Genomic DNA, 16,898 nt, shown 5'->3' on the forward strand with positions numbered 1-16,898 from the left:
TCACTTTGATATCTATTTCCTAAACTTGACGTTATTTCTACTATAGAATCTTTATCTCTTATTTTTTTCCCCCAGGAATTACGTTTCCATCCGGTGAAATCCAAAAGCGACTTTTGACTGAAGTTTATCAAGAGGCAGGTGTTGATCCAAAAAATGTTGCCTATGTAGAGGCTCATGGCACTGGCACAAAAGCAGGTGACCCCCAGGAAATAAATGCAATCACAGATGTCTTTTGCAAAGGGAGAGAAGATCCACTCTTGATTGGATCCACAAAATCCAATATGGGACATCCAGAACCAGCATCGGGTAAGTCTTGTCTTCATATCCTAGTTCCCATTCCCCATCCATTATATATTTAATTATTGGTCCCCCCGATGTATTGGAAAGTATGTTTTCAGTGGCATCCGTTATTCTGGACACTTGCCAGATAACTGTTCATTAGTTTTTTCCTGAAATTTTGTCACAAATTCTATTTCACAGTAAAAAAAATTATTTTTGCGAAAATTCCCGTTGCGTCCCCCAGGGGCTCAAGAAAGGTAAAAAAAAAAATGCCCCCAAATGGCCAAAAATTACACTTTTTGCCCTATAGCGTTTGATCCATCCATTAGATTTTCCTGAAACTTTGCCAAAATGTGGAAGTCAATTCAGTATGGGTGACCCTGGCAAAATTCTGGTTTGCATGCCTCTGGGACTTTTATGCCTTTTTGGAGCTCTTTTTTCATATTACTCCAAAACTTGATATGTATGTCTATATAGTGGTTTTCCATGATGCTGAATTCAAATATGTCTTAAGGCGTAAAACTGCACTGTTTGTCCATTTTCACTGGAATTTAGTATTCCCAGGAGCTCAAAAGGTTTCACAAATGCCCCCAAATTGCAAAAAATGACACTTTTTACTCCATAACTTTTGCCCCACCCATTAGATTTTTCTGAAACTTGGCGAAAATGTGAAGGCAACGTTGACCCTTCACATTTCTCATATTCATCATTTCGTCACTATATTTTTGTGGCGTCATCTCACATGCAGCACCAGAGAAAGGACCATGCATGCGCGGCTTATTTTTATCCATTCCCCATCCATTATATATCTCTATATAAATAAAATGAACTCATTTTTTCCCCGTCTGATTTTGACATTAATAGGATTAAAAATCAAGATATTTCATGCAAATATAATATGCACAAACGGCAGAACAATATCTGAGGTGTGTTATAGGCTTATTATTTCTCAAATTCCTCGATAATCTTAGATTTCTATACTTTTTCTGCTGAGAAGTCACGGCCAAAATCGGTTAAGATCAATGGAAGTGGTAAAATATTTTCTCTCTAATAAATTCCTCCTCCCCCTGCCACCACTTAACACCGTTTGGGGATCGTTCACAAGGAACAGTTGAGAAGAGAACACCGGTTTGGCTTCGTACTTCTTTCATGTGAAGTTATTTAAAATCACTAAACTAAGCTGCAGTGCTCTGTGGCGTAGTGGTTAGCGTGCTGGACAATTCACATTATATTTTCACGTTCGCGGCGACCTACCGTAGTTTTTTTTTTTTTTTTTTGTTCCTAAACAACTGGAATGGACTTTTGGTGGCCGTACTGTTAACGTTGCAGATGTTTTTTTTTTGTTTTTTTTCCCACACTTTATTTTCCTACTCATGACTCCGGGTTTGATCCTTCCTACTTTCCTACTTACCAACCATAACATTTTTTACCCCCCCCCCCCCCCCCGTCCCGGAAACAAACACTCGGGCAACGCCGGGTACCCCCGCTAGTATTTAATATTTTTATATTTATCCATTTTTAGATATATATATCCATTTTGATTTGTCTTATGGATATATATATCCATTTTGATTTGTCTTATGGATATTGTGATCCTGCTCTCCCAACCCGTAGATTCTTTTACCACCTTGCTTTGTCCTTTCAACTCTTTTGACAGTTCTCTCTAAAAATGTTAATATTGCAATGAAGATTAATATGTAAACAATTTGATAGGATAGGAGTTAGATGACTTTTGTTGCAAAGAATGACTTCCAGTCTTTGTGGTCCTGGATAAGACCTTAAATTACATCCGATGGTGAGGCCCCAGCTTGCAGGCTTTGGAGTGTGGAGTCACCCTTTAATTGCCATTGCTCTAGGTCCACTCTGACCCGAAGTGATAGTACCTGTTAGGGTCCCAACTATGGGTTAAATAGAAACTGATTTTAAAAAAAACAAATATATTCTATTAAAAAAACTTTTCAAAATCACTGGATTCGGCATTAAATAAATTGAAAAGGGTTGATATGCCATAAAACAAACGACCAATCCAGTCTTTGTTCCCTTGTAAGAATAAGAAGCCAACAACTTTGTACACCCCGAAACCGTTTTTGTATATTCATAATTATCTACAGAGCGACGTAACAAACATTTGTTCGTTTTTCTACTTGTTAACAAATATTGACTCTAAGTTCACTTTCTCTTTTCCCCCCTTTTTCGTAACCTTGTCTGTGCTTCAATCAGCTCAAATTAGTTCTGACATGTAATCAATCTCATTTCTATCCAGACTAATTCTCTCAATATGCCTTTGAGATGCATTAACCATTCATTATATTTGACATATGTGCATATTTTGATGTGTTACTTGTGGACACAAATAAAACCGTCATATTTTATAAAGATTTTCTCTTCCCTTTATCTTACGTATGAGACCAATAATTCTTATAAATGTATCATGTTGAAGTAGTTAAAATATTGACAGATTTCATCTTTATAGTATAAACAATGGACACTATTTGAGAGCTTTTCAGGGAGATTTTAGCAAATAATCTAGTCTTTAAAAAAAAAAAAAAAAAAAAAAAAAAAAAAAAAATTAAGATCATCTTTTTTGATGAGGGTGGAGGTGATTTTCCCTTGTATTAAAAACTGGCTTTCCTCTTGTCTAACTCCCTCCCTCCTAATAGGAAGGCAACTTAATATGGCTCCATAAATGTATAAAATAATTTTTTTTTTAATTTTAAAATCGAAGGTAAATATGTAGAACTTCTATCAATCAGACCGTGCTGATGTGCGACTCATTCCATTGTTATATATCTTAATTTTATCTGTTAAACCTCTGCACTGTATTGCTGAATTACCTTTAATATTAATTAGAATTAATTAAATATGGCTTAAGTTAGTTACATTACCTGTTTAACTACAAGCTTGTTTTTGTAGATGTTATCTAAGGGAGATAACTCTAACCTAACTAAAAATTATCAAAAACGATTTTTTTTTTTTTTTTTTTTTTTAAACAGGTTTAGCAGCTTTGGCTAAGGTTCTGATAGCCATGGAAGATGGGATGATTCCAGCCAATCTACATTTTAAAGATCCAAACCCTGACATTCCTGGCTTGTTGGATGGCCGCTTGAAAGTCGTGACTGAACGTCTTCGATGGAATGGTGGCTATGTTGCCATTAACTCTTTTGGTTTTGGAGGTTCAAATGTTCACGCTCTGTTGAAATCTTACCCGAATGAAAAAACTATGCCCCACCCAGCCAGTGAATTACCACGACTCTTGACATATGCTGGACGTACTCAAGAAGCTGTCTCTACCGTGCTGGAGAGTGTTTCCGAGAATCCTCACGACTGTGATTTCCATGCTCTTGTTCAAGGAACTATTTCCCACTCTATTGCAAACAAACCATTCCGTGGATTTACCATTCTTAACTCTGTGACAAATGAACAACAGATCAGGGTAAGTAGCAACAACCCTTCCTCTTGAATATTAAAGTATTAACGTACAAAATCTCTAGTTTTACAAATTAGAAGAGTAAAGTTCTTGTATTAGAATTAACAGCATATTTAGTGATAACCTTGGTGCAGAGGAATAAGGGCCCATGACTGGAATGCATCTACTGCAAAGAAATGGTGGCTGTGCACTGGAGTGAACCCGTAAATGTCGGTCTTCTAGATGTTAGTCAAATATGTGATTATGCAACCCAAAAGGAGTGACATTTCTTGCTTGACAGATCATTTTTGGGCGTTACACAACTACCATCTTTCCCATGTTTGGATTGTCGTACCGGCATTAGTCGAGCATTCTTTTCTGTTTTCGATAGATTTGTCTGAGGATTCACCCCACCATGTAATTTGATTATAGCGAGTACTGCTGTATCTGCTACAACATAACTTTTGCTTGTGAAGAAAAATGATTTGTTGCCAAAAAAGGTAAACCTGACAGCTGGTAGTCTGTTTTCAGCTATTGCTATCACTTGCTTTTAACTTAATGTTAAAATAGAAGTACGTCAAGAAATTCCACCTTACACTGAAGACACGATACTTGAATAATAATAGCCTTATGCCTTCTTTTGAATGTCAAATCTTCCCCCAAAGCTCGGATAATGTCTCCACCAACCCCTCCTCCTGCTCAGATAATGTCGAAATCCCCCCACACACACACACACACTCTGACCCCCTCCCCCTTTATTTCATAAAAAAAATGTTTTGGTATTCTAAATTTTTCAAATAAAATTTGTTTTCCTTTCAGAAATGCTCTCCTGAAACTCGACCAGTTTGGTTTGTATTTGCTGGTATGGGCTCACAATGGCCAGGTATGGGTAAAAGCTTAATGTGTCTGGAAGTCTTCCGAGCATCCATCATGAGGTCTGAAGCTGTTTTGCAACCATTGGGTGTAAAGTTAAGTCAGTTATTGATGGAAAGCACAGCAGAGACCTTCAACAATACCTTGAACTCATTTGTTGCTATTGCTGCAATTCAGGTACGGTGATAACTCCCTCTTCCTGTTCATGGTATAAAACACCTTCCAAAAGTCAGATACAAACCTCTGCCCCTTGATGTAATTGAGTATTTTTCTTCCAGGCTCCAGAACTACTGAACAAAGATGCAACAAAGTTTGTATGATGCACACTTTAAAGGGGGCATACTGTCGTCTATAGACTTACATTTGTAAGTGAAACAAAGATTTTTATTGACTGACGAGTTGTAGGATAGTGGAAAATGCAACATAGTTTGTGGTAGACTGTTAAAAAACTCATGTGAAAATTCTCAAAAGAATTTAGTCTGTCATTCTGGAAGACATTCATGCAAATTTTAATAAAGATTCACAAAAAAAGGGCTAAAAGCAATTCTTTATAATTTGATTTGTGACAAAAGCTGAAAGAAAATTTCTATATTCATTAACCAAGATTTACGGCAGATCCAGTATTAGTTTTTTTTTTTTTTTTTTTTTTTTTTTTTTTTTCTCACAGGTCTTAAAGTAAAAAACTAAATGTTTTGGTAGGTGAGTATGAGGATCGAACCCTTGAGGCAAAGTTGGAAATTAAAGTGTGGAAAAAAAAAAAGAAAAAAAAGTGCGACGTTAACCATTGGGCCATCGCGACATACAAGGAGACACGTTTGAATTTATTTAACTATTAAAAACACTTGTCCACAATAAGTTTCCATTTGACCTAATTAAGGTCAAATAGAAGTCACGCAGTTAACTTTGCTGGGAGGCAGCGTTTGTTTACCCAAATTTGACTTTTTCCCCAACAGATGTTGGGGAGGGGGAAACCAGCTCCCAATTGTCCAGATTGAATAGCAATTGTCTGATATACAAGATTGATCAAAGCTGATTGCTTCTGGACGTTTTTCTCGGCACAATGTCGAAAAACACGTCCGTTTGAGTTTAGTTTCACTTTACTTATACTAAAAAGCCCAATCAACACGCGAGAAGCCAAAATAGCAATTTTTTTGTAAAAGTCAACATAAATAAATCTAGACGCTACATGCATTCTCAAATCGTAGATATTATCTACGGCCTATATAAATACTTCTAAGCGATCGTTACCCCCCCCCTCCCGGGAGCGTGTGCGAGAAAAGCCTTTGCCAGACTTACACGAAATAGTCACACACATTTTGCCTTTTATATATATATATATATATATATATATAGATAATTCTTTTTCTTGTCTTTAATAGTTTTTTTTCCAGGCTACTTCAAGTTATGTCATTAATTTTGGTGAATGCTGCTTTATTTTTTACACAATGTTGGTGAATCTACCCATCTAACATTTATTGTTGGCTAGTTTTTGACTTTGAAAGTAGGTTTGTTTTGTTTGTTTTAATTTTCTACATAAAGTGGTTTAAAAAAAAAAGCAAACTGATGAGTTTCGAAACCAAACCATAATCTCCCCAAACTTTATAAACCTATGTTTTTTTTTCTTTCCTCTCCAACTTTTAGGTTGCCCTTGTTGATCTCTTGACTGCCATGGGAATAAAACCTGATGGTATTGTTGGTCATTCCGTAGGAGAGCTTGGCTGTGGCTATGCTGATGGGTCTTTGACTGCTGAAGAAACTGTGTTGGCTGCGTATTGGAGAGGTCGTTGCATCAAAGAGGCAACTCTTCCCGAGGGCAGGATGGCAGCAGTTGGTGAGTTTTTCATATAATTGGGAGGAGGTATCTTTTGTGTGAACACGTTCTTCACCTTCCCCTCCATTCTTGTGTACAAAAGTTGAGGCATTTAATAGGTGATATTCTACAAACTTTCAAAATTAACTTTGACATCTAGTGAGGAATGTCTCTTCTCCTTTCTGTACAACCTCTTTCTCACAAGGACTTTTGTTCACCTGCAAACAAAGCATATTGCTATTTAGATGTAAAGGGCTACTATTTGGGGTCATATCTAACATGGGACTATGAGGAGTTGAGCAGTGAGATGTTTGTTCACATTATATTTGAACTTCTGCAGGTTAGCATAGTCAGAAACGGAATTCTAAAGTTTAGCATTCAGAAGAAACTATTAGAGTAGAAGGCTTTGGCATTTAGTGACCTTAACAGTGAAGGGGTGGGATTTTGCGACTTGTCAGGTTAGTTGGTATGTACATAGAGAGCACAAGTGCTACGAGTTCAAAGACTGTTCCATTAAAGTACTTATAAGATGGGCACAGGTATACAAAATTGCAACGATGAGATAGAGGTTGGAACTTGGTTGATGGTGCAGGACCTATTAGATTTGAGATTCTTTTTAGAAGAGACTAATGGTAGATGCACCAGCCTGGATGTGGCAACATTACTCCATGTATGGACAAGTCGTGGCTTTGTAAAGGGACATTAATAATCTTTCTATTTGCGTTATTTCTACCATAAATTCTCAATATAGCTTCAATTTTTGGTCTCTCTGCCTCTGTGAAACACGGTTCAAACTCTTCCAACTATAACCACTGTAATTTTCCTTTCTTCCTTTATGTAGCTGTAACTTCCATGAGAAGTTTCTTTCCAAGAACTACATGCCTGTGGAATATGAGGCTGCTTCCCAGCTGATAGCAGCATGATTGTTTTCAAGACCACTTTTAAGAAATTCCTGCTATGGTTGTTTTGAAGCATAATTCATTCATTTTTCTATGAATCTGATGGTTATTGTTAGCATTCGTTTCTCTGATATCTTTCTAGCTTTCTTTCTAGAAAGATATTTGTTACTTACGGGAGGGATCATGTGAAGGTTGCCAACATCCTTAAGTGAAAGTTACTGTGGAACAACTGGCTTAGAACTTGGAACACCCAAATTGTCTGTGTCGTTAACCATTTAGCCACTGTCACCTTCCTCCTGCTGTGGTTGAGCGTACCTCCCTCAATCAAATTCCTATGGTGTTTGTATTCATGTCCAACTAAAAAAAATAAATATTAACCCCTTTTGCTTAAGGGGTCTTTGTGATTTGATAAATGGTGACTCTGAAAGAAAAAAAAGAAAAATTCAAAGAGTTGCGGTTCATATCGGATCAAAGAAAGACTGGGTTACTGGTTGTGATGATATAACAAAACTAGTGATGTAACCAGTGCAGGACGAATAAGCAAGTATAAGCAACTTGAAATGTCTTTTCCTATCAAAGAGACTAGCTGGTGTGCCTGGCGTTGCTCGGTAGGGCAGGTCGATTTGCAACTTTTTTCAGAAAATCAACATGGCACTGGCGATGATAGTTGGGATTTGATGTGATAAGAACATATACCAAAAATTAGATTCCCATCTTGAACAGAAAATTTTGCTATTTTTTTATAAGATATTCAATTAAAATTGATATATTTATGAAATACATCTAAAGAAAAATAAATACATGAATTATAATTTTAATTATGAATCACAACTTGCAAAATATCAACTTTTACTGCATTGATTAAACAAAAATTGTAAAAAATGTTAATTAGCAACTAAGTCTTAAATTTCACAATTCAAAAAGATATGTGAAAATGTATTACACAATATAACAACTTTATACAAGGTACAGAACCATGTATTTTAATTTTTTATTAGAGGCAATAATATAAACTTATAATAGAACTAAATTGTTCTGTATAATTTCCTTTTGAGGAAAATGAAGGTCTAATTTGCTGGCATGATAACTTTAATGTCTGTCTTGCTTCCTGCCCATATACAACTTTTTGAGAAAAATCAATCAAATTTGACCAGTGTGGCTGCAAAATTGATAGTAATTTTTTTCATTTTTTTTTTTTTTTTTTTTTTTTTTTTTTTTTTTTTTTTTCACTATTTCTGGAAAAAATAACACCAAAAAAAACAATTATTTGAAAACACTTATTTTTTTATATTTTTGTGGTGTAATATGAATAAAACTATTGTTTGGGTAAATTAAAGACTAATAAAATTTAATGGATAAATATTTATTTACCTAATGGAGAAAATCGTTTGAATGCGCTCTTCTCTCGCATCCAATTCATCTGAGTTTATCATCGATATATTTTCCGGAAGTAGTGCAAAAGCACTCTTTTGAACAGTTTAAAACAGTAATTTGGATTTCAGTTAACTGTTTTGTTCTCTGAATCATATTAAAATATACTGTTGTTGGTTAAAAAAAAAATATTGTCGGTTTTGATCTCCAACCAACTGCATACATTTGGATGATAAATTTGACCAAAATGTTTAATTTATAGTATTTGAGGATAGACAACTCTAGTCCATAAACACATTAATCTTGTGGCTCATGTTAGCCATCTTCCTTGATTCAAGGGATAATTTTCTAAGTTAACTTCTCCACAAGAAATGCTAACAGCATACCCAAAAAGTAGTCTCTTGTCTTCACACTTAAATTGTTTCTTCTGTCAAATAATGATCGGGAGGGACACTAATTTTTTAGAACTCTACTTGAGGAAAATCTTGATAATTATTGATACAAAGTTTTCCCAAAGGACCAGTAAATGTTGTTAGGCTTTTGTTCCATCAATTAATTTAAAAATTGCTGTAAGTGGCAGTTCTTCTAGTGGAACCTGAAAATGGGAAAATTTGCATGTTTAATAATAGAGCCAGATTACATAATAAATACTAATGTATTTTATTTTCCACAAAAAAGGTGAATCTATAGAATTAATTTTACCTCCTTGTTAGGAGGACAAGGGCAGATTATGTGCCTTGTTTGACAATTTTCTGTCTTGCACTTTACTGCAAAGTCATCACATCTCAAGACAGAAAGTTTGCAGCTATAAGATATGTCAAACAGTCTGTCTAGCTGTTCTTTCATTCTTTTCACTTGGATTGCTGCAAGAGATTTCTTGTCAATCTGGTTGGCCCTCTTATAGCAAAATATATTGACCTTCTATCCTATATAATGTTACCTTAACAAGGGCATTTGTGGATTAACTGCTTGCCGAATACTAATTATTTCCTTGGCAATTAACTTAGAAATCTCACTATTTTTTAAGTGGGATAACTGTTTTTGAGGAAATAATTAAACTGGATGACTTGTCATGAAGTTGGATGCTGTTTCATCCAAATGAGGTGGACCAGCAAATTTTGTGAACCACGGGTTAAAACTGATCGTTCTTTTACTGGCATTCTAATCTGAAAAGTAAAATAAATGGATTATAACTGAATGAAACTGTATTGGGCTATCTTCTAGTTTCATAGGTAAAAAAATAAGTGCTAGTTATAAGAAATAATGAAAAACTTTGTAGAGTTGAATTAGATGTATTGAAAAGAGGACCAAACCAAATCAGAGGCATAGTAGTGTTTAGTTTAGACAATTTTAGCAGATTTTAGCTCCTCCTTCGATAACATGAATTTATCCATAGATTCATTCTTGCTGTAGCTGTGCCATTTTAAAAGAGTGTTTAGTGCTTGAAAAAACCAGTGCTTGTGCATGTTACTATGCTATTTTTAATATTTTCAAGTTAAATTTAATTTTTATGAATATTTTGTTTATTAAATTTTTAGGTGAAAGTACAGAATAGTTACAATACAACCTCCTTCCCATATTAAGAATGGCTTTCTAAATAGTTATTTTAGCACAATAACATAGATGCACAAATAACTAAAAACCTTAAAGAGTTTCCTTATTTACTTGTATTAATCTTTGTGAGCTATCTGATTTTAAAACTAATTTTAGAAGAAAAACACTGCTTAAAAACAATTATTCCCTAAAAATAAAAAATTAAAATTTGACACTAATTTTCTGCAAAGTATTTTTTTATTAAATAGAAAAACTTGAAAATTTACGTGGTTATGTTTCGTAAAGAATATGTGGAATAAAATTGTATGGACATTTTTTTTTTATTTGTTTTAATATAAAAATGGAGTATTACCATATTTTAATAAATTTCAAATAGAATTTGATGTGAAATATTAGGTTGGTGCAAAAATGTTTGACTTCGTTTAAACGTAAAAAAAGCCATTATTTTTGCACCAGCTTAATAGAAAAACAAATTTAAAAAGATAAAACAAATGTTTAAATTCACTGCAGAGACTTGAAATATAATATATTTTAAACAAGCCTTTTTCGTTTTTCCTTTTGAAATAATTAAGCCTAAATCGTAACGTTTTCAAATTAAATAAACAAACATTAAATTTCAGCATGTTTTGCCACGGTGAAATATAATGTTCCTACCCCCAAAAAGTTCCTGAAATGAAAAAGCGAACTGTGGTCGTCATTTATTTAAAAAACATAATTTTTGCCTTTACGCTTACTATTTATTTTATTAATTCATTATCCTCACTCATTTTATTTAAAAATGTAGTTTAAAATATATTCTGAATGATTCCATTTTCTTAACAGTACGGATTGTTTTGATGATGGGACGTTAACAATTCGGCGAAAAACTTTTAATTGCTTCAATTTTTCAACTTTTAAAGTCATTTCCTCTTGGAGGTGTGTTGAAAAAAAATATAACATCTGATGTTGACATATCAAAAAGACTGGGAAAAACTACTAAAGCTATGCAAGGGTGTTCTTATTGAACCACATTTTAATCACTCTGCGAGTGATAACATGCAAGTGCAGAAGAAAATATATAATTACATAACTGTGGTAAACTGGTACAAATCTTTTATACCGGGCTATCACCAGATGTGAGAGCATTATGTGTGTGTGTGTGTGTGTGTGTGTGTGTGTTTGTAAATATTAATAAGCATTAAAATTATTGGTGCTTATGCAGATGATAATCGCAGTTGCAAATAAATTAACACCAAACTCTTTGATATACTTGCATATCAAGTAAAAATACGTGTTTACACAAAATTAAAAACTATGGTGCTTGTTGAGGTAGTTAATTTTTTTAAATGTTCTAAGCAAAAAAACAGTACTTGTCATGTTGAAAATAGTAATATTAAAAAAATTACCAGAATTCGATTAGAAAATTATAGTTGACACTAATTTTTATGGAAAATTCGGAAATGGCGTTTTTCCTAAATGTAAACACCTTGAAGATTACAAATTTGCCACTTTAATCTTTTAGTTGATAGTGATACTTTTTCCTTTTTACTAAAAACACAATAGCAGTTGTTTTAATCCATGAATTTTCATAATTTTGGGATATATTACTATTGGCACAATTAAGTACTGTTTTTGGCTTAAAACCACATCTGTCGACTATCTTAAACACAAAAATTAAAGAGTAGAATTTTAATAAAAAATTTTGCCAATCCACCATTGATAAGAGAAGAAATCCCATAAAGCAGGGGAAGATAAGTCCGTCTGTCGTTTAACAAAGTAATAATTAATAGCGGATTGGCAAAATATGAAAACTGATTTTTATCTTTAAAATTCTACAGGAGAACCCTGGGATACGGCATTAAAAATTAGTAACAAAATACAGTTCGGTATATAATACACACATATATAATCAGATAATATAACACGATAAGGTGGGACAAACACCATAACCAGGGGCCGGAAAAACATCGTATTCCACATTGTAATCTGAAAAAAAAAAAAAAAAAAAACGTATCCTAGGACTACCATGTCCCGGTGTACTACAGTAATTTTTTTTTTTTTCCTCTTTTCTTTAGGATACTTATTTTTGCATGATTTGCAAGGATATCAGCTTTTACTTTTCATCTGTGCCTCATACTGTTTGAGCACCAAATTGTACGCAAGTCTTAACCTGTTTTGATTTAAATTTTTATAACTGATTTCTTGTAAATTTTATTTTTGTCCAGGTTTAACGTGGGAAGAGGCCCGCTCCATGTGTCCTGAAGGTGTTGTACCTGCCTGCCACAATGCCGAAGATTCTGTGACCATTTCCGGTCCTGCTGAACCCGTCAGCAAATTTGTACAAGAACTGAAAGCTAAAGATATTTTTGCCCGTGAAGTCCAAAGTTCCGGTGTGGCCTTTCATTCATATTACATGAATGATATCGCTCCCATTTTGAAACAAGCTCTTGACAAGGTAAATATCGATTTTGCTTCTACTTTGTCACTAATACATTTTGCTCTCTTCACATTTATTCTCTAGTGGCTTTTGGGCCTTGATAAATGGTGACACACACACAAAAAATTTTATAAATCTGTTACATTTATTAGAGGCAAAAGTGCTGATGCCCTCTGCAGAGGAGGGTAAGATTCGTACCTCAATGGGATATCTGTTGGAATTGTAGCGGTTGAGTAGCTGATACTATAAAACTTAATAGCCATTAGCTGAAACACTGCACTTAGTCCGTAACTTGAACTAGACTGGTTATTGAAGAGATTTGATCATCTTAATCTGTTGTCCGCTCCAACATGTGATATATAACCTACTAATGGACTACCCGGCATTGCCCAGTTGTAAAACACACTTAAATATACAAATTCTGTATTATAGAGCCAATTCTTTATTGTACCCAATATATAGTAGTGATTTAAGAAATTATAAGAAAAATGACTTGGATAGAATCGAAACCAAAACATTTAGCTCCTTAGTGATATTTGCTACCATTTGAGCTAATGACATATGCATATCAAAACTTGACAAATTAACACGGTTAAGCGTATGTATATTTATGCATGTGTAGAGCATATGCATTGTTTAACTATGCCTACCAAGTTCCAGTTTATAAATTTTGACTCTTTAGCAGTTATTGGTGGGCGGCTCAGATGAAATGGCAACACAGAAAAAGTTTGAAGTCTTCAGGAAACATTAATTTAAGTTGAGATGAAAAGATGAAAATAGTAATAAATGTGCATCATTCACCGAAAAACGGATTTTCTTAATTCCAAACATTTCTTTACATTTAAGAATGCTACATCACATTTTATTAATGTCCAAAACAAAAAATATGCTATTACATCTGTGGTTTGGGTGCAGTTGAAATTTTAAGCTTTCTTAATGAACTAAACTCTACCTAAACCATTGCCTTGTGAGGAAAATAAAATGGAGAATAAGGTTTTGATTTTTGAAAAAGGAACTGTCAAATCGGAGCTGTAACTTGATTCTGAAAATGGGGGATCGATTTACTAGAATGTATGTGAAACTGAACCCCAAATCTTTAAATATTGATTTCTTTTCAATTATTTTTTAAAAACTACTATATTCGTGTCCAAAATTATTGCCGATTATTTTAATTGTATTTTTTCAATGCAAGTTGGAATTGTTTACAAAAAAATACAAAGCAAATGTTTCTCTAATGTAAAAAAGATCAATTTACATGTTTAAAAAAAAATATTTTGGGTTTTTTACGCCCTAACCCAGTGTAGTTTACCTTCTAAAAAAAGAAATCAAAATTTATTATTTTGGCTAATACCTTTCAACGGCCTTTAAAGATAATAGAAAAGGACTTTTTTTTTTTTTTTTTTTTTTTTTAAATAATTAAAATTAATATTTTAACATGGGTGTTGTATTGTGTCATTAAAAGGGTACTGTTGTGTGTGATCGTCTAAGTGTTGCGGTCTATTTGTGATCTAATTGTTCATATGCTTGTGTGTGTGGGAGGGTACATGTATTTTGGACATACCTTCATGCGTTGTTGATCTTGTCCACCAGATTGTCTACCTTCACTCATTCTTGGATGGGGAGACTGGAACCTTGTTTTGGACGAATATGCATTCACTCCAAGATGATGAATGGTTTTATAGTTTTTATTCACCTTCCAGGTGTCGATCGCAGATTCCACATTGTAATCTGAAAAAAAAAAAAACAGTAAAAAGTGAATGCATAGGTCTTATTTACCCGTCTGTGCCCCCCCCCCCCAGAGGAGGGGACGACCTGTTAAGCTGTCTGTTCTTCTCTACGTCCAAACCCAAACTCACTGACTCCAGCTAACCTGATCACGTGACTCGCACGCAGATCCAATCAGCTGACCTTCACTTCCGATAAAACGTGCCTACAATATGATTTACTATATTTCTTATGTTCGACATATTTCCTAACATGGAGATCACTTTCCTATATAAATTTAATGTAAAATGAGGCCCTGTTCTTGGCAATGTAGCAAGACATGTAATTGTTAGCTTTTCCTCTAGGGTCATAAGTTCCCAAAAAACGTGGGGGTGGGGTTAATTTTTCTTTGTAAAGGTTTCACTATTTACTATTAATCAGTTAATTGTTATTTAATGATATTTTTAAGGCTGTTAACACACAAAACTAGAGTAGACCTGTATGATACACACTCTCTCCTTGTATTTTTCTTTTCACTTTTTTTTTTTTTTTTTTTTTTTTTTTTCAGATTACATCTTTATAAAGGATTTTTCATTTAATCTAAGGGCAATGATAAGACCTTTATTACCCAATTTATTCAGTATTGTCTTTGCCGGTTGCTATGTTTGTTTTCATGCGTGTGTGCGTTCAATTATTTTTGCGCACGTGTAAAATTGCAGGTTTTCACTGGTTGCCACGTTTGTCTTTGCGCACAGATTCAGTTTTTGTGAGTTTATACATTAATTCTGTATACTCACTATTCATTAGCTATAATATACACAGACCCAACAGGTCACGGGTAGTCTAGTAATTCATGAATGTTTGACGTGCCATGAAGCAAATTAAACTAAGCTGAAGACTCTGACCATTTTCCAGTTCTACTGAACCTGTCAACAAATTTGTAAAAGAACTAAAAGCTTTCAGTTTGAGAGAATGAAGTGCTTATTAGGTATCAGGAGTCGCATCTTCCACTTGGTGGAGATTGCGAACCCACGCAACTTATTTTTCGACATTCATTCCTTGATAGGTAATCACTTGATAAAAGATTGGTCCTTATCGCTTTGCTGGATTGGTGTCAAGAAAGGCATCCAGCTTATAAATATCTTGCTCCAATAAAGGAAATGACTTCCAAGGAAAATCTTTCACATTTTGAGTTATGTAGTTTAAATAATTACCTGGTCAGAGATGGGGGGGGGGGGATAGTTTGGAAATAAACTTCTAAAAGTTGTCACACATAAAACTGACATTAATTTAAATGCAACTATTTTTTTTTTTTTTTTTACTTTATTTCGAAGAACATTATCCTTTCCTCTGTTTCATCCATATTTTTTCTTTTATCTCCCACTAATTCCCACTCCCACTTGATTAACCTGCCTTTTTCCAATGTTTCTAAGCAATCCACTAAACGGTTAATCTTTACTAACTACATCCGCATCTTATTTTATTTGGTTCTTTATTTTTACTTTTATTTTTTTTATTTGTATTTTTTTGTTTGTAATTTGTCCGACTCTACATAATCTTTTAATAAAATTCATTTAAAAAAAAAAAAAAAAAAATTGCATCTTATAAGATTAATCAATACAGTGAATGCGATATTATGGTCAATGAGACTAGTTTAGACAAAGTAATCAACCTTTTGTCCGACTAACAGCCCACCAATCCCTCCAAACCATTTTGGCCATGTGCTTAATTTACAATGCTTATGTTTGTTTAATTATAAATATTTTTCTGCTGTGAATAAATATTAAATGTAATTAAATAAGTGATGGGTGGGGTTAATTTATATACATATTGTACATTTCAAAATTCTTAGATTTAGAATTTGGATTATTCAAATTACTGTTTTTGTCCTGGATGTTAATCTCGCAACATTTTGACTGATGTAAACCTCTGACCTTTTTAGGAATATTTTGACTCTCAGAATCATTATGGAATTTCAAGCTGAACCTTTTATTCAATTGACAGATTGTTCTTGTTCTTTCAGCTATGATTGGATAAAAGCCTGAAGTAACTCTTGATTGTATTAGGACTTGGGCACTGTGCTGAGAATGGAACTTTTAATTTCCCCACCCCTTAGAAGACTGTCACATATGTTGTATTGTGAAATACAAGATCTCCATCGAATCTATAACAAATAAACAAAACACAATTTGCATCAGAAGTGAAGACACCCAAACACCGGGAGCAGCCACTGATGTGACATGGCACCAACCTGTGTTTTACTTCGATATTCAATCAACTGTTAACGACACATGAAGCTGTCAGAAACTATGCTTTTTGTACCCATCCTTCCACTAAGATGCACAGTTCATTATAGCAGAGAATTATTGGGCAAAACACATTGCCCAAGAAAATAGTTACACTGAGAAAATTTTGACAGATACGAAAATATGTGATCCCATATTTATAGACTTCAAGTGACAAACTTAATCTAAATTCACTCACACCAGTTTTAATGGAAAAGAAATGTGGAATCTGGGGAAACCAACATTCCTTATGGCAAGGCTAATCATATCCTTAAGATACCTAGCAGCAAAAGTTCCCAAT

The 16,898-nt window shown here is 33.9% G+C and overlaps 1 protein-coding gene across 4 annotated transcripts in view; it reads left to right on the plus strand.

The window, feature by feature from the left end:
• LOC145254915 (fatty acid synthase-like) overlaps window positions 1–16,898 on the plus strand; it is a 158,325-nt gene that overhangs the window by 93,188 nt on the left and 48,239 nt on the right. For all 4 annotated transcript variants that reach the window (XM_080113874.1, XM_080113875.1, XM_080113877.1 and 1 more), the window contains exons 7-11: window positions 76–306; window positions 3,273–3,712; window positions 4,505–4,735; window positions 6,200–6,389; window positions 12,397–12,626. In XM_080113874.1, coding sequence (XP_079970000.1) covers window positions 76–306; window positions 3,273–3,712; window positions 4,505–4,735; window positions 6,200–6,389; window positions 12,397–12,626 — 1,322 coding nt within the window. The remainder of the gene's footprint in view (window positions 1–75; window positions 307–3,272; window positions 3,713–4,504; window positions 4,736–6,199; window positions 6,390–12,396; window positions 12,627–16,898) is intronic.

This window comes from Euprymna scolopes, chromosome 30 (assembly GCF_053919585.1).
Source record: "Euprymna scolopes isolate OS-2025 chromosome 30, ASM5391958v1, whole genome shotgun sequence".
NCBI classification, from domain to species: Eukaryota; Metazoa; Mollusca; class Cephalopoda; order Sepiida; family Sepiolidae; genus Euprymna; species Euprymna scolopes.